This window comes from Cynoglossus semilaevis, chromosome 6 (genome assembly GCF_000523025.1).
Source record: "Cynoglossus semilaevis isolate Cse_v1.0 chromosome 6, Cse_v1.0, whole genome shotgun sequence".
In the NCBI taxonomy this organism is placed as follows: domain Eukaryota; kingdom Metazoa; phylum Chordata; class Actinopteri; order Pleuronectiformes; family Cynoglossidae; genus Cynoglossus; species Cynoglossus semilaevis.
Window position 1 is genome coordinate 1,109,642 of NC_024312.1, and position 25,303 is coordinate 1,134,944.

Below are 25,303 nucleotides of genomic sequence, written 5' to 3' on the forward strand. Positions count from 1 at the left end.
GTTTTGGTTTCATCACTTATTCTGGCCATGGGGGACTGAAGCGCGTCGATTTGGGGAAAAATGATGGAGGAAGGAAGGAAGGAAGGAAAGAAGGGAGGAAGGAAGACAGGCAGGCAGGGAGTGTCAGGCACATGCACCTGGTAAACACTGCCAGGCAGCTGGAAGTGGGCGTGGTTTCAGGACAGCGGACTCAGGCAGAATAAACAAAGTTATGCAACGAGAGAGAAAGAGCGAGAGGGAGAATGTAGGACGGAGTCAGGCGATTGGCTCCCTGCAGAGGACGATCTCCAGCTCGCCGCGGTAGAGCTTCCCACCGTCGGAGAGGCTCATGATGCTCTGCTTGTAGCCCGTCAGGTTCTTCAGGTCCTCCTCCTAGAGAGGTCACAGCAGAGGTCAACGAGTGTGAAACCAGGATCATTCAGATTTGAAGGTTTTTCAATCATCTCACCTTCTTGTTTTTCTGGTAAAGGTCTCGTAGCAGAGCGTCCAGTTCCTGCTCATCGATGTAGCCGTTCCCATCCTGACGGAACATTAAAGACATTAAATAATGTAAATACATGTCATAACAATATCATCCAATTTTCGATTCCGATATCAACTGATACTGATACGTGCAGCCGTTTACCCCCAAAACTGTGATAAACATCTTGGGAGCCCACAAGCGATTCCTGTGTATTTGACAAAATCCAAACTGTTGGATTTTTATTATTTGCGTTTTGACAAAATCCAAACTGTTGGATTTTCATTATTGGCGTTAAAACCGATAACAGTTCTTACAGATATAATTATGCTAATAGTGGGCAGATAATATTGGTTGGCTGATATTGCTTTTTGTAAGGAAAGAGCAGTTACCACTTCCCCACCTGGTTGTTGTTTGAATTAAAGTCCATGCGAAATCCTACATTGAACTATTTATATCCAGAAAATTCAACTTTAATTTTAACATTAATGTTGTTTTTTTTGTCTCTGCCAGTAGAAGTCTCTGGGTTTTTTACCCCTCAGTCTCCAAACGTCACAACTTTGGTCAGTGTCCCTCATGATGAATGCAGTGGCCGTGGGTTTAAAAAAGGACTTGCCATTCAGTGCTCTACAAAGTAGTGGGTGGGGGGGGCAGAGTAGATGTAAAGCTGCAAAGTTGACTGCTCGGCTAATTAATGAGTTATGAGTCGGAATCTGGAGCCAGGAAGTAATTCCCAACTGTTGGAAATGTTCCGTTTGGCAGCTGAGAGGAAAATCATGTTCTGTTCATCTCGGCCTGGATTCAAGAGGACTTCAGAGCACGGTGTCTTGCCAGTCTTTATTCTGAACACTCTCCATTGTTTATATGGCAGGACTTAAGTGTTCCTGATATTTGGACTCAACCGAGGTTTCTATTTTTCGCTTTAGCGACAGAAACGACGTCAGATGTCAGGGAGTCTGCTCGACTCTCATCTTGCGCCGCAGACTTTTTTAAGGAAAATTTCAGGGCCCTTTAAAGTTTGGAGATCCCTCGGAGCCCACCGTGTCTCAGCTCAGTAGCTGCAGCTGCAGCCGCGTCTGGAACACAATTATCAGGGTCAGAAACGGCGGGGCTTTGTGGACATGAAAGGACTGCAGTGACTCATCTATGATTGAACATTTCAACCCTGTCCTCCGCAAGTGAGCGAGATTGACTGGCTGCTGTCTCCTGCTATGCTTTATTGTCTATTTTCCTTTTGAAGGAGGCCATAATTTACCAAATTGACATTATCTTCTGTCGAACAAGACCTGAAACCGGCAATCCACACCATAAACTCTGCAGGAAATGTTTTATTGGTGTCATAAATCGAGTGAGAAGCGATCTCCATTTGTCATCAGCTTCCATTCATATGAAGCTACAGTCGAACCAAGCAGAGCTACTTCCATTTGACTCCCAGGGCTTCACATTTGTAACCAGATGGCTGTGTGGTCTATGGGTTTTTGATTGATGGTGACTAGAAGAGACTGTGGTAAAGACAAATGTCGTATCCTTAAAGGCTCAATTTCTATGCGTGAACCAGGCTCCTATGTCGGAAGATGATTTCTTTGAATTATTATTTTAAGTTAAAAAGTTTAAGACAAGTCTGACTGAAAGTCTAATGGTCAAGTTCCACGAGTCTGAATCCAAGTCTTTGAAAGTAGTAGGGATGCCCGATATTAACTTTTCGCCAATATCCGATATGTCGATATTGATATTTGATTCCAATATCAGCCGATACCGATATAGCGGGGCAGTGGTGGCCTGGTGGTTGAGGTAATGATTCTTACAGATATTACATAATTAATATACATACATAAATAATATCAGCTGATCCCGGACCGGGAGTTGAGGACCCCTGCTAGAGTCCATCACACATCATGTCAATAATGGAGACAAACAACGTTCACACCTGTGGTCAATCAACAGTAACCAGTTAACCTCATACAGGCAGAAAGACAAAGGGATTGAACCGGTGACATTGTTGTTGTAAGGCAAGAGCACTGACCATCCTCGCACTGTACTGCCCAAAGAATATTATGGTATATACTGTAAAAGGCCATGGTCTGTGATGAAACCCACCTTGTCGTAGTACGTGAAGATGGCATTGAACTGCTCACTGGTCAACTTCACGCCCTGTTAGGAAACAAGAGGGACGTTTCAAACCGCTCGCTCTGAGTCACACCTCTGAAGAATGATCAATAATTAAGGCCCGGCGTCAGCGTATCAGTTATTACGCCGACATTAATTGTCCGTGCAAACAAGCTGTTCTGTGTTTGTTCCGTACCTGGAACTTGAGTAAGAAGTTCTCCTGAACAGGGAGAAGCCTGAAGCACACAGAGAGACTTCATTAGCAAACGCAGTCGGCTGCTAAATTATTCAAATCCATCAGCGGCCGTCGCGCTTCAACATTTATATTGCGAACAGAGGAGACGAAGTACAATTGCACATTACCTCGCCATCTCCGACAGGCCCAGCTTCCCATCTCCGTTCAGATCAAACATCCTGAGCTACAAAGTGGCAGCAGAACAGAGACAGAAAAAAAATAAATAATGAAAGCACCGCAGAGCGAGTTGCTTGTCTGTCATGTTGCGTGACAATATAAAATTAATTAAAAGAAAAAAAAAACCTTCTTTTCATTGTTTATTGAAAAATGACCGTGTTCAATTAAAAATATGCCATAGTTAGTGGAACTTTTTTGAAGGATGTCAAGATTTGTAAAATTATATTAGTATTATCATTGGAAAATTACTTTGAAAAAACTAAGCCAGAATTTGCTAAAAAGCTAAAGAAAAAAAAATTATAAGTTAAACCAAAAATGCCAGACATTGCTAAATGTTAGCCAAGGAGAACAAAAGTCACCAAATAAATTTGCTAAAATTTGTATAGAAGTTAAACCAAAAATGCCAGACATTGCAAAACGTTAGCCAAGGAGAACAAATGTTGCCACATAAATTCGCTAAAGTTTCGATAACTAATAAAAAATTGCACAATAAATCAACATGAGGTAAAATAACCTCAATTTTATTTTATAGAAACACCCAATAAATATTCTGCCCACGTGCTCCAATAGGGCCCTAAACCAGATTTTGAACACGGCTGTCCTGCTGATGATTCCTCATGTGATGTAGTTGTTTATTTGAACTTTTTTTTTGTATATTAACATTCACTTTATCAATAAAATATTTTTTGGTCCTGATTCCATTTATGTATGACTTTAATTATAACGTTACTCTGAAGCAACGAAGAGCAATAATTAGGGTTTAATTAATTAAAAAGAACTCCAATAAATTGTTAAAGATAGTAGAATGATCACTGACTTCTCTGATAATATAATTATTTAACCAAGTTTATTCATTTAAATAATGAATTAAAAGATGAATTTTATTATTGAAAAATGACCACGTCTGTCTCTGATTGTGTCCAGGAAGTTGCTGGAGTGAATCAGGTCAGGTCAACGCTGCAGCCTCCAGGGGGAGGCAGATGTTAGCACATCTGGGCTGTTAACACACCACCAGCAGGAAATGATGGTCGAACATCACTCAGCAGCGGCTGCACGGATTACTACATGCTGCCACCATCAGCCAGGTCCACACACACACACACACATACAGGTTTTGGTGTTTTGTGAGCACCTTAGTGTGTTCTCTGACCCATCACTGTGTTATGTTTTAAACGTCGTTGTCATCTCACATAATTATAGAGCATTACAGTTGTTTCCTGTTAGACCACGTGTACCAAATTTTGGAAATTGGTTCAGCTAACTGTTCCGCTGCTAAATATGTCACTACTGAATTATGGGGGCGTTCACATCAAAAGCGATAGTCGTAAATTGAGAAGCAGGATGAGAAATTAGCGGAAAATAATTTCACCACACACCAAAATTAGCGGAAAATAATTTCACCACACGTCATTTTTTTTTAGGGGACATGACAAGCAAATGAGGCAATGATTCAAAAATGATCATGCATGAACGCGACACAGGTTTTACAAGATTTTTTTACGCCTCTATCGCTTTTGGCGTGAATGTCTCATTAGGTTAAAGAGGACAGCGACACTATGTTGTTTTGTTGCCAACAAGCTGATTAAATTACAAATTAAATGTAACATAAACGTATAAACTTGGCCTGAAAAAATTGATTTCTGCTAAAACACTAACACAGATGGGTCAGTGGCAGCAGGGGGCGCTGCTGTGTCAGAGTAATGATTCTGGATGTATTTGTCAGATTTATGTTTTTGATGGAAAAGTCAGACTGAATTTAATCCATTCTGAAACATGGGGGTTGAAGAGCTGTATGTGACCCGCGAGCCATAGGTTGTGAACCTACAACCTTTCCCCAGACCTTAAACTCATACAAATGTGAATATCCTCTCACCAGGAAACTGTCCCCACGAGGACAATATGTCCCCACTATTTTCCCAGATAGATACTACACTACTAGTGAAGTACTAGTGTACTTCAAGTACACGCTCAGTTCCATGGAGGTCTGTCTCCTTGTATACTGCATTAATTAAAGTTGTGGAAAACTTTTTCCTTATTTTACAGCAGCGTGGTCTTGCGCTGACTCGGTTGTTTACGGCGGTGTTATTTTACGTATTTTAAGTACGACTTCCTGGAGATGAGGTCTGGTCTCAGGGCTGGTGTTGAGGTTTAGGAGCTGCCGGGTTTTTATGTGATGGGATGAAAATGAAAACACCGTAAAAAGCTGTGATTTGTTGTTGACAGTTAAACTCCGGCAGCGGTGAGTGTGCGGCGGCGGGCTCTTACGATGGTCTGTGTGTACTCCTGCAGCTTCTGGTCGTCGTAGTGTCTGTTGGCCTTCTGCAGCAGGTCTGACAGAAAGCCCTGAGGACGGAGACACACAGAGGAGTGAGGAGGAAGGAGAGGAGGAAAGGAAGTGTCAGAGAAGGAGAGGAGTCACGTGGTCAGAGTTTACTGTAGAGCTGAAGTGGCTTTTCATTAAGATCCTGTCTCACACAAAACAAAATTTCACTCGCCTTCGCTCTTAGTCACCGGGTCGTAGTTTCTGTTTCGTGAATCAAATATAAAGTGTTTTTACACAGGGCTAACCTTTAGCTGCTAGCTTTGGTACTCTTGATGCAGCCTGTGTTTATGCTAACCGTTCAACTATTTCACTTCTTCTTTTGTTTTGTTTTTGCTAACATTTAAGTCCTCCTGTTTTATGCTAGTTTTTAGGGTCGTTAAAAAAAAAGTGGCCACTTGCTAACATTTAAGTCCTCCTGTTTTACACAAGTTAGCATCGTTAAAAGTGGCCAGGACTGAGTGAAGAAATAGCTAAACGTTAGCTATAGACAATCGATAAAAACGAGATCGATAAAAACGAGGCCCACACAGACTCTGGACCAGACTCTGGACCAGACCCTGGTCTAGACTCAGCTCCAGACTCTGGTCTAAACTCAGTCGTCATCTAAGCTCCTTTACGGGAACCACAGCTGAGAATCTCATCTGCAGCCGCTCATCCAGAAGAAATCCGATTCCATAACAACCTGGTTTGTGCCTGTTCACAGTCACTGACCATGTTAGCGCTCTCATCTCCCCAGTGAAGAACATTTTCCTTCATGTCAGTGGTTGGCTCAGACTGGCTCTGGACCCACAGATGGGTCACAGATGAATCTTTTTGGGTCACCAGATGAATTACCATAATTGTTAAAGTCCTTATGTGACATTTTCAAAACAACACATGTATCTGGTAAATCTCGTGGATGGTTGGTGTGAAAAACAGACAAAACGTAATGATCCTGTTTTTAATGTGTGCTCAGTGAGATGACGTCACCAAAAGAAGAGACAGAGAAAGTGGTTCAAATGATAAATGACAGATTGTCTTTTTTTAAGATTTTCTGCTACTCTTTGGAACTGCTGCTCTGTCGGTTCATGAGTGAAGATGGTCGAGAAAAGAACAGGGAAAAAGACGCAGAAAAAAAAAGCAAAAACACAAAAAGAGCAAAGTAGAAATAAGACAGGGAAATGATAACAAGAAAAAAATTAAAGTCTAGAATGTTCTCTAGTAAAGACGAGGAGCATGCCGTGGACCCTGAGAGCTGTGCTTAGTCAAAAAGTTCTCAGACAAATTGAAGCACTCTATATCATTGTTTTCCAAAGACTGGGTCGCGACCTTCAGATGGGTCGATTATTTTTTGGGGGGTCGTCTAGCATCATGTTTCCCAGGATTTTACGAATAATGTCTATTGACTTGGGTCACGGAGGTTTGTGACTTATAAAATATGGGTCTCCAGAAAGAACGTTTGGGAAACACTGATCTATATTAATGGAAATATGAAAGTGATTTCTCTACGTGTCCTCCATTAAAGCTGTTTTACTTCATGTCGTGAAACTCTGATGTTATGAAGCTCTGTTGGTCCTGGATTCCAAAATGGCAGGATATTCTTTGTAGTAAAGGGTGAATTTATAGACCACTTGTACTTTGAACTCTTCTTCGGTGGTGTTTCCTCCTCTTTGCAATTCATCATGGCATCTGTCTGAGAACTTTTTGACTCAGCCTCGTACCCTTCAACCTGAGGTCCACTACGTACCTTCAGTTCATTGGCTTCAATGTAGCCGCTGCGGTCTGTGTCATATCGCCTCCAGGCCTGAAAGGAAGGAGAGACAACAGTGGGTTTGTTTTTCTGTGTCCGTAACATAACGGACCGAACCACCATTTCTGTAGAATCCCATGGACCCACAGCCAGGGGGCGACAGAGCAGAGGGAGAGAGAGCAGTCGTTGTAATGAATGTTTAAATCCAGCAGCTGTCCAGTCCAAAAAAGATCTCCTTATCTCCTGCAGGCTCAGGGACAATAACCTCCTCCACCCTCCTCCTTTTTCTCCTCCTCCTCCTCTGGGCTCTACAGAAAAAGGAGCTGCGCTGCTACAGAACTGGATCTATTATATATGACTCTGAAAATAGAAGCTTCAGCTTCCTCATTCTAACCCCTTTAAAATCCCCTCCACCCTCCTCACTCTCCTCCACCCTCCTCCTCCTCCTTCTCTTCTTTCTCCTCCACTACACATCCTTCAGCAAAGACTGATTAATCCTCCTCTCTGCCTTTCGCTTCTCAAACTCTGCCTCTCAACTTCCCATCGACATTTCAATTACATCCTCTCTGTTCCTGCTTTCTCTCGTTTGCCCTTTCGCTCTTCACCTCCTCCTCCTCCTCCTCCTCCTTCATCCATCCTCTGTCTCTCCTTTCATTATTCCTTCTCTGTTTGCTGCAGGAGACCAGGGCGCCCCCTTCCTTCCCCACATGTAATCGGTCTCTAATTGACTCGGTCCTTCTCAGCGGCTTCAGATCGAACATGAAATCTGTCCTTTTCTTATCTTTTCTATGATAAATGATGTTTTTTTTTTCTTTCTTCTCCACCTTTCTGAACAAATCTTGTCGTTCTTGCAAAGAGCTTTTTCCTCCTCTGGCTTTCATTCATTATTCATCCTCGGCAGCAGCACCAGCCCTGTTTATGCTACACTGCTGAATTTTCATATAAAGTAGTTTTTTAAACAAGCGTTTGGTTTTTTTTTTGTTTGTTTGTTTTTTACATTTGTATTTACATACAAATGGAAACAAAAGTTCTTGTTTTCGTGGCCGTGTCCTGCTAAGCTTCAGTGATTTGCCTGCTCTGAGGCTGATGTTCGATTTCGGTTGATTTTTATTTTCATTAATTTCTGCAGCCTCCACCTTCCATCATCGTGGCTTTTATGTTTTTACTGCCGCTTGTTTTTTCCGCATATTACTCACAAACGCTTTTTTTTTTTTTTTTTGCCAATTTCCATAAAAGTCGGTGGAAGTGTGAGGCATTACCTCACAGAGATCCCATTTCATTCTGGGACAGATCCAGGATTGGTTTTTATTTTTGTACTTTGGCCTTCAGAAAGTAGAATTAAGTACCGCGCAGTATCAGGGGACACAAAAATAAAATGATATAAGAATACAGCCTCAACTCTACTACAAAACGTACGTATATTTGTGAGAATAATCTTATGTGGCGAGAAAAAGGTTTAGACGGATTGTTGTTAAGATTAAAAATGAGTTTCGGAGGGAAAAGTCATTATTAGCGATTAGCTATGTCTTCTTAATTACTCTGTTGTTGCCATATTGTAATTTCGTAACTTTTTATTATTGTTTTCACTCAATGACGTAAGGAAGTAGTGGCTAAAGTCAACTCTAACATACTAACTAAGAGTTATTCTAGGCGACATGTGTCAAACTCAAGGCCCGGGGGCCAAATGTGGCTCACAAAAATCAACAATATGTAATTTGAATAAATAATATTCAATTGCAGAAATATTTATTATTATGTAATGGATTTACAACTATGCAGTCTTCCAGTTAAAACCATTTGTGTGGCCCATGGGAGCTTAAAAATAATTTAATAATTGTGTCTTACAACTATGCAGTCCTCCAGTTAAAACCGGTTTTAATTTTAAGTGTCTTGTATGCTGTTAGCTAACGCTTGAAACACACATGTGCGATATGGCTACAGATACGAGAACTAGACCATCTACGGTAGCCTGGTTGGACATTTACAGTCAGTTCCAGACCCCATCACACGGTGGCAACTTCAGACGGTCGGAGGTGAACTTGACCGTGTTCGAAACCCCTGTCCTGGTCGACATCTGCCTCCAACACTGACGTGAAAACTGTTGTTTTTTTTTTCATTAATTAGAAGACTTTCAGCTACAGGCAGGGAAACACACCTTGGTGTGGAGAGGGGAGCAGTCGACCTGTCAGCGCTGCACGCCTGACTGACTCCTGACTCTAATGAACGGTTCGTTACAACCAGCCCGTCTTCACTAATGGCACTTCACAGCCAACATGACGCTTTCACACCAAAATAAGTCCCAAAATAAGTACCGCAGAGAACTCATCAGATGACAGGTAGTTAGGGGGAGAGCGGGAGGGCCGCCGCCGCCGCCGCCGCCGCCGTAAAGAAACAACAAAACAAACACACACACACAGGTCCGTTCATTCACACACACAGACTTACCGCCATAAACTCAGCGCTGGAGCTGACAAACTGTCTGAAGCACAGCAAGAAGTTCTCTTCAGTCGGGAGAATCTGGGCCAGCTGGAGGCAGAGAGAAATGACAGCAAAATGAGAAAATGGAAGACGGTGGAGAGATGAAACGTTAGGACTGAACGGGTGCAGACGTTCTGCGCTGCCAAACTTCAAAAAGAGCAAATCAGACGACGACAACAGAGACGTAACCTCGGAGACGAGGCTACGCCGGGGAAAACACTGTGGGAAAACAAAAATGTTTGTCGACGCTCAGACAAAACCTTAAAATTGGATTTTCATCTCCATCACTAGAGCTAAAAGTCTTCTTTTTTTTCCCAGAATGCTGCTGGATTATTGATGTTGCAGGAGTTTTCTCTCTCCTCGCATCTCTTTCAGAACTCAATCTGGAAAATAAGTAAAGATCCAGGCAGAGCAACATCCCAAAATGATGCTCCGTGGAGACGGCCATGAAGGCTGCATTGATGCAGGTGATAGGAGGATTGACCGCCGCGGCGGAACTGTAATCCTGCAGCTCTACACTAGTCTTTCTGCAACTTTTTCTCACCCTCCTTTCAGGGCAGAAAAACTTTTCTTCTTTCGGGGGGGGGGGGGGGTGGGGGGAGAGTCAGAGACTGATCTCCACTGACTTTAATGATGGATTGTAGCTACACATTACAACACCAGCCTCGCAGTTGCTTTGAAGACGGGCAATTACTGTCGGCCTGAAAGTAAATGAGAGTAAATTCGCATAAAATGACAGAGTGAGATTCCAGAGCCGAGTTGATTTCACTCATTTGTGGCCGTTATGCCGGAGTGAGACCAATCACAGTAAATGAACGTGATAATAAACTCCTCATCAAGAATGTGAAATCACACTGTGTCCAAAAACGACGTTTCAAGTTGGAACAAATTACCTCTGACATCTCAATTCGTCCGTCTTTGTTCTTGTCAAACTTCTGCATGAACTCCTTCATCTTTTCTCTGAATGTGGGGTTGGAAGGATCCTGGAGAAGAAAAAAAAGAGTCACGACGATACGAACACAACCTGTCCGCTCACGATCGATTTACTTTTCTTGATTTTAAAGAAGAAACAAAACCAAAAGTAATCACGAACCACCAGTAGGGGGCTCTAGTGGTTGTTAAAAAGTTTCATTTCGAGTGAATAAGACAATTTGTAGGTTTTTTTTATATCAACAATATATCGAAAACAACGTTCGGGCCGAAACTGCAACTAAGGACGTCTTTAAAAAAACCTAAAAAAAAAAGTCTAGACTTATGGTCTTTTACTTATTTAGCCTCGTTAGCTTAAATCCGTCTGTCTCACTTTGGAAATTAAGTGTTTGGGCAGATAACAGATAACAGATAACAGACATCGGGAAAAAGTTAATATCGGACATCCCTACTCTTGACGCCTGTTCCTTTAAACACCAGCCTTACTACAGGAGTGTCAACAAAAGGAGTCTCTATCCCTATGTTGAACACACTGGACTATCAAACCCCCCCTCCACTCCCCACCCCTGGACTTACCACTCCTGCTCCTCTCCGGGCAACTTCCAGCTCCCTGAAGAAGTTCTCCAGCTCCTTGCCCTCGATGTAGCCGTTACCTGGGAGACAGCGAGCGACACAGACAGGAAGTGATCACGACATGTCTCCACTGAACCTGTCACTTCAGTCTCCTCCTGGAGATAAAGTGTCATCAGCCTATGAAAGCTGAACGGTGGGCCACATGATGGAAATGTAGTTTGTGCTCTTGCCTTACTGGGAGAAGGTCACAAGTTCAATTCCTGTCTTTTCCCCGCAGTTGTTCCTGCTAAAAATAAATCGACACATCCGTAGTTGTGTCTTTAAGACTCTGCTAAACTGAATTTGAAACGCGGTGTCAAACATATGGCCCTGGACCAAAACTGTCCCGCTAGGCAGTTCAAAGTTCGATGAAAAAATTGACAAAAAAACTGTGTTCAGGATTAAGCATTAGCTCCACAGCTTATTTGGTAGGTCCCACCCCCCACTTTGGGAACCACTGGGTTGCAAAAAATCTGGCTGTATACAACTGGAATGGTAGCTATTAGCAAGTTAGCTGTTAGTTAGCTGTTAGTTAGCTGTTAGTTAGCTGTTAGTTAGCTGTTAGTTAGCTGTTAGTTAGCTCATGGGAAGTTTTTCCCCAACATGATACAATATTCTTCAGGTATGCGACGTATCTGATGGTTTTTCTGAGAATTATCTGGAGCATATTAGTCGTTAGTTTGGATGTTTGCCTTAGATGTAAACCTTATTAGCATAAAGCTAACACATTTTGGACATTACTGACTTAACAAATACCCTTTGACACGAGTTTCTGAACTTAAAAAGTCTCAGTATTTGGGGATTGATCGCAGGTTAGCCTTGGACGGCTAAGCTTTTAACCCTGCGTTCTTATTTATATCGATCGCTAGCCCTACTTTTCAGACGTTAGTGTTCTCCGTCCTCCATAGCTGTTGCCTGTTTTGAAGCTCCAGTGAACGTACTGACAGTTTCCCAGTGTCAGACAGATCACCGCCTCGCCCAGTTTTGCTGGTATCGATTCAAACATGAGCCTTTTACTTTTACCCCCCCCCCCCCCCCCGTCCCCCTCTGACTCCACGGATTCTAATATTGATCTGACACGATGCAAACTGATCACTGCCTGAAGACTCTGTGTGTTCACAGCGTTCCATGCAAGGAGAAGTTATTTATGGAAAATTGCTTTTCTAGGATTTTGAAGGTGATGGGCCACGGGAATCTTCTTTTCCTTCCACGGAGATCGATGCTGCGTTCACTGGAGAGTTTGGCAAATGGGCTCAACGGAGATCGATGCTGCGTTCACTGGAGGGTTTGGTAAATGGGCTCAGTCAATGAGTCCTGTGGAAGGACAGAGGCCCTGCACCACAGCAGCCTGGACATGGACACAAGGAATGTGGAGGAATATAATGGATGTCCGATAAAGATAGATAGAACTTTAGATAGAACCTGATAACGCAATGTCTGGGTTTCGTGAAATGATGCCTGCCCTAAAAATAGTTTCATTATTATATTTAAAGAACCTCCAACCTTCCGGACCAAAGTCCGCTTCCTTAACCACTAAGCCACCACGTCATTTTCTAAAAAGTCATGGGGGAGGAGGTAATGGGCTTAGGTAAAGTCCTGGACTGATCTCCAGGTCTCCATTCCATCACAGAGCAACATATAGAAACAGTCAACCATTCACACTCTCATTCACACTCAAAAACGTAATTTTAGTTTTTTGGACTCTGGGAGGAGACTGGAGGAAAACCTATGAGTAACCACTGGGGCTCAAACCTGTGACCTTCTTTTTGTAAGGCAGGTGTTCTAGCCGCTAATCCACTGTGTGGTCTGTAAGAAGACATTCATGGTAAATATTTGTGAGTTATTTTCTTTACTTCCAGTCATCGTGACATTGAGACCCCTGCACCCCCCCACCCCTCACGACCTGTTTTAATGTGATGTAATCTCGACTGCTGCTTACTCGGCATAAACGTAGGCCGACGCCCGCCATCGCTCTCCTCTGATGATGTCATCTGTAAACTCCTGACATCTTCTCAGCAAGACCTGAAACTTTTTTTTTTTTTTTTACTTTTCCTTCTGGAAAGTCTGCGCCTAGTTTTCCGTGCGTGCCATCAATCACTCTGTCAGCGCGCGGCGTCACTTTTGTCAAACGCTGCTTACTCCGAGAGGATGTCCGTCACATTTATCTGGATTCTGTCACAACAATTTCAGCCCGGGGAGAACACCTCGTCTCAGATTCTTCTTCTTCTCGTCTTATTTTAGCCTCACCCTCCGGGGCTTTGACAGCACCCACTCGGGGGACAGACCCTGCTGCACCCAGGTAGGCTGTGAACCAGCGCCAGCGTTCTACCGGCAAGCCTGATGAATGCTGGGACAGATGGCTCCGAACGATGTGACGAGCTGCTTCAATAAAACCCTGGAAGGCGGCGCTGCCTCATTAAACCCTAACAAAGATTAGAATGCCAGCCACTTCCTTCCCTCTAACTCACTGTCTCGTCTCCTCTCCTGGTCCCTCGGTCGCTGCGACCAACCAGCATCTTAGCATCTTTTCTTCCTGTCCATGAAATATCAAATCTCATAAATACCAGCTCTGCTGCATTCACTTAAAGTGCCACCGTCAAGTGTCTGGCTGCGACGCTGCCTCCTGCTGGCAGTTTATTGACATCCTCCACTCTGGAGACCACAGACCTGCCTGGTAATTAAACAGCTGAAAATGTGATTAACGACAAGGCCGGAGGCGGGAAATATAGAGCCATAAAGATAGATTTACAGAGGGATTAGGACAAACCGTCGTCGTGTATGTTGGCTTACTGCGGCCATAGATCCGAACGCCGCCGTAATATTTATGCGAGATATAGCCTGGGTTTGTGACGCTGCCGAGATCGTTCCAAACCAGCAGCGCTGCTTCATTGACCGTTCAATACAAAGAGTCCAGTGTCAAATGATGAATATGATGGTCAGGCAACACGGTGGGGAAGTGGGAAGACCTCCTGCCTTACAGCAGCAAAATCCCAGGTTTAAAGCCTGATGGTCACTGGGTGAGATCGTTGATGAGTCACTGGAATGTTAACACAGATGCGTTCGACAGAGTTGGAAAGAAAAAGATACAGACACAGGCCAATATAGCGACAAGTTAGCCAGTCACCGCTAATGGCTTAATAATTGTTGAATGCTAACGTAATGCTAAACATGCGAAAGTCAATAGCTGTTTCGGTAAAGTTAGCTGCAGGGCTAGAAATGAGCTGTTGGAAACTGGACCAGGAAATAGATAGATCGGCAAAGACTAGCCGAGAAACACCAGCGTCTGGAACAACGTAAAACACAAGTCATTAAGGCATAAACCCCAGAAAATAAATAAATCAAAAAAACGAAAACCAAACTAACCATCATTGGCAATTGTTAGCATGAAAAAAACTGAGCAACAAATGCAGCAAAACTGGTTTGCTAACGGTTTAAAAACGACAATTTTTTAGCAGCCATTTGGAACTGACTCCTAGACGAAGAGTTGAAACATAATTGACGGTCAAACTAAAAACCACATCTGGCCCCCGAGCCCGAGCTTTGAGACATTAATTTGCCATTCAAATTAGGGTTCATCTGAGTCCATTCAAATTCAAAGTGAGGTAAATAAAAGTTGACTAATTTCACAATGTATTTTGTCTAAATATATTTAAAAATATACTTTGATTAAATTAAGAAAAAATATTATTTTTCTTTTTTAGCTCCGAAGTGAATGCGTTGAAATGATTGGTCCTGGACAGAAGAGAAAACTGAGCGAGGACCAGAGTAGTGGTCCAGATGAGGTTGAATTATTCGGCCAACGGGGGGCGCCTGTGAGTCATTTCATCACAGCTGGGCTCAACAGCACCTCCTATGCATAGATACATATATTTCTTGTTTTTACTGCAACTCAGAGATGTTTGCTCAATCTGAGCAAACAAATGAGTCCACCTCCCTCTCCCCTCCTCTCCGCTCCCCTCTCTCTCTCCCTCTCTCTCTCCCTCTCTCTCCACTTGTGTGGAACCACAGGACACTCCCAGTAATGAGGGCAGAAATCACACACCAGGGGCAAATCCGTGCAGACACCGCGGGCTGCATTTGATTTGCAAAGAGGCTCGTTGCAAAGCAAAGTATGCAAAACAGTCCCAGTGCTGAAAAATACACACACACACACACACACACACACACACACTCTGTGCTGTTCGTTAAGAGATTCATGTTAATAAACTGAGGAAGAGATTAAAAAAAAAAAGGACGTGACAACTTCACTGTCCGCCGTCTGATTCCACCTTGATTTCCCTGCGGAGTGTGTGTGTGTGTGTGTCTTCAAAACACATCATGTTGACGATGAATTCCCAGGTGTGTGTGTGTGTTTGTCTTTGTGTGTGTAAGAGAGTGTGTGATTAAATTACATGGCTTTGAAGACCACTCTGAGCTCCAGACCGTGGCTCCTCTCTGGGATCGTCCTCAGGAGCGTCAGTAAACTGAGAGCTTTAGTATCAAAGTTAGACTTTAGGCTGAGTTTGACCACTGACTTTAGGTTAGGTTTGACCACTGACTTTAGGCTGAGTTTGACCACTGGGTTCAGGTCAAGGTTTGTCTAAGGACCAGTGAGAACTGAATCACAAGAATTAGTGTTTCCTAACAACTATAGGGGGACAAGAATGCGTGTGCATACTTGTTTTTGCATCCTGGTGAGGACCATCGTTTGCTGATTTTTTGAGAACCAGAAGATTAAAGTAGGACTAAAGTAAAGATGATTGATATGTTGGACAAAAAATAAATTAAATTAAAATGATTGGGTAAAAAAAATCAAACTCAAAACAAACTTTTTTAAAAATGGAATTTACACTAAAATAATTCACATTTGGAGGAAAAATGAGCCAAAAGTATTTGATTGTAATAAATAAATATTAGCTTATTGTAATGGTTATAATAATATAATTTATTATAATATTATATATTAAATATGTATACACATATATTGTAATATTTATTGAATATTTTGACAATTTTTTTTCACTGCTTTATCCACATTTTGTAACGTGGACCAACTCGGTCTTTGTGAACTCCCGGCGTTCTCCTCCTCTCCTGCAGCTGAGTTCCACACTAGTGTGGGCTCCATCGGTACCGAGGACTCCTCCTCATCCTCATCCTCATCCTCATCCTCATCCTCCAGCTGAACCCACTGCTGCCTTATCATTCATCACGTTTGTTTTAATTAGCTGACAGAAGCTGATAGCTAATAATTGTGGAGTTGGTTAACATCATCAGTCTGATCTTATCTCTGATGATGAGGCTCCTCCTCCTCCTCCTCCTCCTCCTCCTCCTCCCTGCAGGATGGAGCCTCGGATGCTGCATCGTGAGTCAATCACTGCCTCAGTTTGCTGTTGTTCTCCTCCCGTCTTTTCTTACGCTCCCTTTTTTAATGACATGGAAAAAAAAAAACCAACCAACAACCCAGGTGTGTGAACTAATAACCCGGTGGAGAAAACACCTCAACCACCTATTGATCAACTTGTACAAACCAGCTTTTCGATTGGAAACGGTTATCAATAACCCTGCAGAGCGGGATCCCTCACAGACAATTAGATACGTGGCAACGTCCAGTAATTACCGGTCAATTAAAGCAGAGAAAACAGTCATCAGATCAGACGTCGATCCCAGTGTCTTCACCACTGGATCTTCCCTGCTGTTAAACAGGCAGCAGTGTGTGTGTGTGTGTGTGTGTTGTTAATTGAACTGGATGTATGTTCTATATTAGTCTTTAAGCAGAACTACCTATGAATTATAGATCTGCCAGTGCATTAAAAGTTCTGAAAGATTCATGAAAGAAAGTCAAGGGGAATATAATCAGATTTTAGTGGAAATGTCCCTTTTTCTAACACTAATATTGAGACTGAAAAATGTCGACAGAAAAAAGCTTTTTTTTAAAAATGAGTGATAAAGCAAAAAATGTCGACTTTAAAAGAAAAAAGCTTTTTTTTAAATGAGTGATAAAGTTTTTTTTTCAGTTTTTATTACCAGGATTTAAAAACAATCTAATTTACAAACTTTTTCTTTTCTTTGTTTTTTTTTTTCTCTGCGCTTTTTTCCGTCTCGTGTCTTAAATCAAGTCGTTTCTTCAGTTACGTTAAATGACGGCAGATATTTTTAAACCTGTTTCGTGGATTTGGTCGATTTTTTTTTTTCTTAAAACAAAGACAGACAGAGAGGATAAGACACTGAAGGGACGCAGGGATTCCTACCGTCGGCGTCAAAGTGTTTCCAGATGTCCAGGAACTGGGACGCGGTGACCTCGGCCAGGTGCAGGTGCGGAGGCTGCTGTGCCTTGTTTGCCATGATGATGAGGAGGGTTAGAACGATGAAAATGCTCGGGCTCAGTTGCTGCTGCTGCTGTTGCTGCTGCTGCAGAGAAGAGAGAAGGCAGAGAATCCGGGTCTAAACTTTTCTCTGCGCGTGTCCTCTTCAAACCAGGCGCACCAGCACTGGAGCAGCGCCGCGCACCGCCCGCACCTTTTTAACAGCAGCTGCAGCGCCGCGACGACGCCGCTAGAGGCGCACCGGCACTGGAACTCTCGGTCCGCCGGTATGTGTTCCTGTGCGCGCGCGCGTTTCCATGCGGGATCTCGATGTGATTTCCTGGCCACTGCAGTGATCGTGTGTGTGTGTGTGTGTGTGTGTTTTACCTGTTTTCTCTGATTTATTTTGAAAAGATGTTAATTTTTTTTTTACATGGACGTGATGGTTTTAAAGGTCTGGTTCGGGGGCTGATCACGACCCTTCCTCTGTTCAGTTCACATGTTGTCCTCTGTGTGTCTCTTGGTTTGTCTTCAGGGACCTGTTCACTCTGATCCGACTGTCGGTGTGAATGTGAGTGTGAACGGCTGGTTGTGACCCTGTGATGAAACAGATCCAGGGATTAGTTCCATTTTATTTTATTTCATAAATTGAAATGATGCAAAACAGGGTCACTCGAAGATGAAGTCAGGAGCGGCAGAAAACTACATGAAGGTGGTGAATGTGCACGTGAAAGATTGTTTTGTCTCTGCGATGGACTGGAGATGTGTCCAGGGTGTAACTCTGTTGTCACCCTGATGACTGATGGGATTAGTTCCAGCCCTCTTCCCCCCCCCCCCCGCCCTCACCCAAAATACTAGAAAGTTCTTTTTCCTATTATGCTCCCCCTTATTCCTATTTGTGGACATTATTTTAAGGCTCATAAACCAAAACTTAACACGTTGTTTTCAGTACTTATTTTTTGGCAGCACATTCAGGAAAATCAATAGTTCCACAGCGGCTCCTGCTGGACCGGTGATGGAAGAGTGAATGAATTAAAGCTGCGGCCAACGCTGACTAATAGTTAGTATCAGTCAGAGTCGACCTCTGAGTCTCAGGCTGGTTATCGCTGCAGCACATTTATAACAAAAAAAAACAAAAAACAAAAACATGTCTGTCCCTTTAAGGAAAGACAAGAGTGTGTGTGTGTGTGTGTATTCCCTCTAATCTGTGTGTATCTAAGCGTGCTCGGCTCCAGCAGTGTTGAAGCTTCACAGACTTAATTAGAACTCACTGGCTAATCATATTCCCCGCTCCGCCTGCAGGCAGCAGTGATTAACCCGTGTAATAAATGAAAGACAAAAAAAAAAAAAAAAAAAAAATGAAAAGGAGAAACTTTTTCATTAATGACCAGACGAAGTGATCCAGCTCCCAGAATGAGGACGTAAAAAACGGTCCTCACGTGTGTCCCCGCTGCTCATTTACTGCCCCAGTGGCTCATGTTCTGGATGGAGTCGGGGCCGTGATGAGCAGGAGGGTAAAACCCCCGCAGCCATTACCCCCGCTGATGGATTCAAAGGAGCAAAAAGGCAGTTTTTCTGCATTGATTGAATTTTAATGTGATATTCACTCGACCCCCCCTCCACCCTCGATCGCCACTAGGGGTGTTTTACGGCGCCGCTGCGGGCCAGGGGTCAAACAGGACTCCTTGGATTAACGACGGCTCCATTCACGGCGTGGATCGTCGGCACACGGGGCCGCGGGCCCAGAGGCGGGGACTCGGCTCAGGGTTATTAATGAACCTTATTAACTCCACTTGTGTTTTTTGCCCCGCTGTAATGTGTCAACATGTCAGGATTCAATTAGGGGAGAGTCCACCCCCCCCGACTCCCCCGATTATTCAATAACCTCCTGGAGGCAGGGGCAGTAAGCAGCAGAGGCATTAAGTGTGGAGTTTGAAGTCCAGTCACCTGTTGATGGATGACAGCTGTCAGGGTCGAGGAGCGGAGGGAGCCGAGCCACGCGGTGGAGGAGTGGTTAGTGTTGTTGCCTTACAGATTGAAGACCACCAGTTCGAGGCCTGGTGGTCTGTGATGGTCAGTCTGCGGTCAGTTAGTCCGGTTGAATTGTTCACGCTGCTTGGTGTGAATGCGAGTGTGAATGGGCAGGATTTAAAATGTCTTCATCAACATGATTATTAAAACCAGTGTTTCTCAAATAGTGGGGCGCACAACCCCTGGGGAGCCATTGTGAGGTATCACAGAGGGCCCCAGGTGGGACTGTCTTTATTCATTATTATTGAATGGTAAACAAGCCTCCACTAGATGGCAGCAGAGCAGGCTGCCCGTTCAACCTAGTAGAAGAAGAACTCAGACAGTGGTTTGTACAGATAAATCTCAATAGTAATTTGATTCCTGTGGTTGAGGGGAGCGTGAAAAAACTTTTGTCCCCTAGGGGGCGCTTGAAGGAAAATAATTGACAAACACTGTTTCAAACCCACTCTGAAAGACTGAACGCAGACTAGGAACAGGATTAAAGCATGAAACCTGAAGTCGGAGCATCAAACTTTTTAACCGGGTGTGTCAAACATACGGCCCACGGGCCAAAACTGGCCCGTTTGATTAATTTTCAAAAAAAAGTTTAATTTAAAAAAAATACAACGCTTTATGTTCAGGATATTTTTTTAAATTGTATTTTGTTAAATATGAACAAATTATAACAATAAATATTGAATATACTTGTACTTTTTTGCATGAAAACAAACGAGTTTAAACCCTTTCAGTCCACACATGGATGCAGGGACTATTTTTGTGTCCAGAATCCTTGGTTCTTGGTACTTTCTCTGATGATCCTGCTTCGGGAACTCAACATAGTACTTCGTACTGGAACTGGTTGAACTTCCTGTACTTCAGTACAGTACTTCCTCTTCCTTATCTTCCATTCGACCGTTATTCACCGAGCCAACAACAACAGGCCTTATAAAAAAAAAAAATCCTTTGTGACTTCGTGAATACAGCAGGAAGTCGATGAATTCTCTTCCAGACGTGAATACGAACCAGTGCGGTCGACTGACCGACGACGGTCAGGAGGACGTATAGAAAAGTCAGTCTATAGTATTGACATGACATTTGGCTGCACTTCCGTACGTCAGCGTTTCCCGCTGCAGCACAGTTTGCCTTAAAGTCGATGAAGACGAGTTTGGCCTCCGCTTTAATAATGTCACGTCAGAGCTGACAACCTCCTGGAACCGTCGGCAGGAGGAGACAACACCTTTTTACCTTCTGTTGTTATGACAGACAACAGAAAAACGTCCAGCAGGGCAGAAAACGGACGGTGGGAAAATCTACGGCCGCGTTCTGGTCTGGAAAAAAAACTACGTTTAGACGTTTGAATAAATTCCACCCTGGTGACATTTGATCACTTCTAGCTTTAGTTTTTTACCTTGTAACTAAATTAATTATTATTGTTATTTAATTATTTATTATAAATTATTTAATTTATGTTAAGTGTAACATTTTGTTTACTTCTTTTCTTCTTGTTTACTTGCAGTTTTGACTTTTAGTTTATCCTCAGTTTTTTCAAAATATTTTCAAATATGCCGTTATAGACGGCTAATTTTTTTTTTCATCAATGTTTTTTTTCAGACTGTTACGATGTGTGAACTCAGCAGAGCTGTCCCGCTCCGTTTCCCGGGCTTCTCTTTCCACCCTTTAACAATCAATAGGCTGCGCCGGGTTGGGTTGTCACGGCGACGGTGGATGATCAACGCCGCATCACAGAGGAGGCCTGACGCTAGCCCGCAGGGACGTGCCAGAGTCAAACCGACTTCACCCTCCTCTCCTTTATCCCTCAGTGGTTTCAGACACGGTGGAAGGATGTTCCATTTCATCGATATGTTTTTTTGTCGTACAGCTAGCGGTGTCACAAGCTATTCCTAATGTTGGGCCAACGTTCTATTTTTCCAAATTAAAAAAGCTGTTTGATGGAAAACTGGACTGCTCACAAGCTATTCCTACTGTTGGGCCAAATTTTTCCAAATTTAAAAACCTGTTTGATGGTCCTCCAATGGAGGGCGCTCAGATACTTGGTAATAATTTTGCAGATTTTGCTGTTAGCAGGCAAGTCTCCAAAAAGACACCGTGACCTCTGGGGAAATGAGTCTGAATCAAATGTTGTTGCCGTTGCTGCTGTTGTTGCCGTGTTTGTGTTGTCGGCCTGTTGTGCTTCATCTGTATGAATATTTCAGCTCTTTCTGCTCTACACTGTATGTGGATCAATTATGTAACGGAGAGCAGCGGAGCGGCCAGCAGTCATCTCCACCTCACGTCTCCATCTGTTCGCTGTGTGTGTGCTGTAAATGAAGGAAGACGTGAGAGACGTGTGTGTCTGTGTCCTGGTTTAGTCATACATGTGGGGACATCTACTCTGTCCTAATGGAGACATCTTGCAGGTCCTCATTCCGAGGATCAGGACTTAGTTTGGAATTAGGATTTGTTGTGATGTGAATGTTGTTGCCGTTGCAACGTGTGTTTGTGTTTATAAAGTGTTTTTTTTTTCCCAGCTGATCCTCACAGAGACCAAAGCCTAAGGTTCTAATGAGGCAGAACTTTATTCCTGAGGCTGTGGTTAAAGATAGAATGAGAACAGTGACTGAGGCAGAACCGGGTTTTATTACTTTCTGGCTTTATTTGATGTTTTAACAACGTCACCGTCAGCGCGTCAAAATAAAAGTGTGAACAGAGAGCTGTGGTTCTGGTTACAGTTAGAGGTTTTCACGTCAGTCCGAGGTGATCAGTTCTACTTATTGATTTTTATATTAAATACAAAATAAAAGAACAACCATGAATGAGTCTTCAGTCGCAGGACAAACTGTGGAATATTTCAGAAGTTATCCATATTTTCTTCAAACTAAATCATGCTACGGTATGCTAAGCTAAGCTAAGCTAAGTCTAATCAGCCAAATGACCTCCATTGTCTATTATTAATTCTCATTATTATTATGAGACAGAAAACCTGATCCTAACAACAGCACCTTCAAATGCATGGGTCCCCAACTACTGGGGCACGGACCAATACTGGGCCATGGATCATTTTGTACTATGATGCACAGATTTTTCTTTTTTTCCATGTATACGTTAGCCTGCGTGGTATTTTATTTTGAAATCCAATCTAATTATTGTCAAGATGAAAGTGCATTTTATAAAACAATAAACATATTAATATTGTTTATGTAATAATTCAATTATATAGAAAACACTTTCTGGTGTTTGTTATGTACGTGACTGTGGATAGAACCCGGTCCTCTCTCTCTCTCTCTCTCTCGTCCTCGTGTCCTCACGTCACCCTGAGAGTGTTTGTTTTGAAACTTCTTTATTCAACATTTGTCTGGAGAGTGAACTGACGATGAAGGTGAAACTCCACGTCAGACGTGGAAACATTGGCTGTGACTCAGCAGCAGATGTTACAGTCAGCAGAAATCTGAAGAGTCCAATAAATGCTAAAAATCTGCTCTTTATGTCCCACACAGGAAGAGAATGGAAGCTCGGTAGAATTATACCCTCAGATATGAAGCACTTTTGAACGGACTCCCAGCGTGTGTGTGTGTGTGTGTGTGTAAATCACAGCGTTTCTTCTGTTCAACGTGCATGGCCCTGCTCCAGGTTTTACATTTGGATGATGGCCGTCTTCACTCAGAGTGGAATTCCCTCTCAACACTCCCATTAGCATCTTAATGCTAAGCCCGGTACAAAGCGGTCCAGGAGGCGGAGGAGTGCTGATCCAGGATATTTCCTGTTCTATTTCCAACTCTAATGAATTCAAGGGAACCTGGCAGCGGCTTTGGTGTCGACGGTGGAGATTGAAAACACAAATTTACCCCCCCCCCCCTTTACTTCCTCCTTTGTACTGATAAAGTGATAAGGTCGTCAGTAGTGCATAGTGAACACAACATTCTAGATCAAATTAATTTAACTGAACTAATTTAACTAATTTAATTTCATAAAAATCTCTTTGTGCTCTTTGTAAAAATATCACTGTAAAAATCCATGTTAAAAATCCAATGCTGGGTATTTCTAACAGCTAGAACTCTTTCTAATTTTTTTTTTTTTAAAAACCACCATCACGTTTTTGTGTTGGTGCCAACGACCAGTAATTTGTTCTAGATCTTTCCGATGAGGCTGCTGACCAGCTCCTGCAGCAGCTGGGCGCAGATCCTGGTGGTCTCCAGGACATCTTCGTGGTTGGCAGTCATGTCGCTGTCGTAGTCCGTCACCACCTTGTTGGTGATGAGCGACAGACCCAGGACACGTAGGCCGCAGTGACGGGCCACCACCACCTCTGGCACTGTGCTCATTCCTGGACCCGGAAACAAAGTTTCTTCAGACTGCGTTCGTACAAAGACTTAAATGTCACGTCCCGCAACAGTGGCTCTGTGGACCACTTTAGGGCCACGGACCCCGTGTTGAACACCTTTGCCTTTATGCAGTATTAATGATTGAATTTTTTTGTAAAACCCACTGAAATTTACGAGACAGTAATATATCGTTGTGCCTACGGTATCGCAGAATATCGCAATACATTGTAACGATACGTTGTATCGTCAAATTATTGCCAATGCACGCTTTTAGTGACGACACTACAGTAGCTAGCTCTTGGGACTTACCAACAGCGTCAGCTCCGAGGGTCTGCAGCAGTCTGCACTCAGCGACGGTCTCGTACGTCGGCCCAGTCACCATGCAGTAGACCCCCTCCCGCAGGATGTGGCCGCAGCCCTGCTCCTGAGCCGTCTGTTTGGCCACGGCTCTCAAATCGCGGTCGTAGGCGTCAGACGTGCACAGGAAGCGAACCCCAAACCTGCACACATGATGACAGAGATTGCGGCTCATGAGGGCGCTGTTTCCCTTTTTTCTCTCCCTCCTCCTGCTCCAGTTGGTTTGTTTTTTTCACAGAACCTCTTGTCGTTGTGACCACACAGAGGGTTCTGTCCCACCAAGCCCGGCAGATTGATGTGGTCTTTGATGAACATGATGTCTCCGACATTGAAGGTGCCGTTGAGCCCCCCCGCAGCATTTGTCACAATCAGGGTTTTCACGCCCAGAAGAGAGAACACTCTGACCGGGTAGGTCACCTGCAGAGATGGGGGTCAAAACGATTGACACGTTTAATCTGAATAATCCTAATCTGATTAATGCAAAATTCTAATGGCATAAACATTAGAAGTGTAGAATAATGCAAAATTCTAATGGCATAAACATCAGAAGTGTAGAAAAATCTACACTTAAATCTTGAATAAATAAATACTTGCAATCACTGTTCATTATGGAAAATACTTAATGCCGCAGCCCTAAACCTTCACGGAGCCTCTCTCTACAGAAATGAACGGATTTCACAGAAAAATAGACCAGGATTTGACCCAGTTACACTGATATTAAAAAAATTAAAAGTTTTTTTAAACTGTAAAATACTTTGTCAATATTTCCCGTGACTGTTCACAGCTAAAATGTAGCCCCAAATTGTCACAGAGCCTCTCCCTGCAGGAGATTCAAAACAGTCGTTGACTTTTTACTCCAAAAATACTTCAGAAGTTTAAGTGTTCTGTATCAACGCTCCATCAACTGGACTCTGCATGCCCCTGGTGGTAGGAACAGTTTATGACACGTCATGTCATTATTTTGATTTTAACGTTTGATCGTTCAATGTGGAGGTTTTTAAACGATCAAACCAGGTGACGACTCTGGGTGTTTTTTTTTTTTTAACACTGTTTATCATTCAACGCACACACGCGGTCAACTGTTAGCTAAGGTCGCGACCTTCAGTCTGATCTGCCGCTTTTTTGCTCAAACATTAAGTGAACCCTGAGTGTAAGGATAACGGAGACAAATGTGTGATTTTTCTTTTTTCCTCTCACACCCTGGTGGTTAAAGATCAAACCTGCAGCAGCTGAAGCTGAGGCTGAAGTTCATACTTTTCTCAAAGTGATTGACAAAGTCAGTGTTG

The 25,303-nt window shown here is 43.2% G+C and overlaps 2 protein-coding genes across 3 annotated transcripts in view; both read right to left on the minus strand.

Annotated features, from left to right (window-relative positions):
- Positions 1-147: 147 nt before the first annotated feature.
- Positions 148-17,672, minus strand: calb2a (calbindin 2a). The gene is made up of 11 exons (XM_008311058.3): positions 17,278-17,672; positions 11,015-11,091; positions 10,402-10,491; positions 9,476-9,556; positions 7,028-7,084; positions 5,244-5,321; positions 2,930-2,985; positions 2,763-2,802; positions 2,558-2,611; positions 449-520; positions 148-372 (listed from the first exon to the last, which is right to left on the minus strand). The coding sequence occupies exons 1-11, from the start codon at positions 17,369-17,371 to the stop codon at positions 256-258; spliced, it is 816 nt and encodes a 271-aa protein (XP_008309280.1). The 5' UTR covers positions 17,372-17,672; the 3' UTR covers positions 148-255.
- A 4,302-nt stretch (positions 17,673-21,974) lies between these two features.
- Positions 21,975-25,303, minus strand: part of pnp6 (purine nucleoside phosphorylase 6) — a 9,430-nt gene continuing 6,101 nt past the window's right edge. For both annotated transcript variants that reach the window (XM_017033041.1, XM_017033039.2), the window contains exons 4-6: positions 24,259-24,434; positions 23,970-24,160; positions 21,975-23,662 (exon numbers count right to left, since the gene is read on the minus strand). In XM_017033041.1, the coding sequence (XP_016888530.1) occupies positions 23,466-23,662; positions 23,970-24,160; positions 24,259-24,434 (564 nt within the window). In that variant the 3' untranslated portion in view covers positions 21,975-23,465. The remainder of the gene's footprint in view (positions 23,663-23,969; positions 24,161-24,258; positions 24,435-25,303) is intronic.

Coding starts and splice junctions, on each gene's coding strand:
- calb2a (XM_008311058.3), bottom strand. CDS start 17,371: ATGGCAAACAAGGCACAGCAGCCTCCGCACCTGCACCTGGCCGAGGTC. Junction 7,085..9,475: donor CCAGCGCTGAGTTTATGGCG/GTAAGTCTGTGT, acceptor CCTTCCTTTCAG/GCCTGGAGGCGATATGACAC. Junction 521..2,557: donor TCTTCACGTACTACGACAAG/GTGGGTTTCATC, acceptor ATGTTCCGTCAG/GATGGGAACGGCTACATCGA.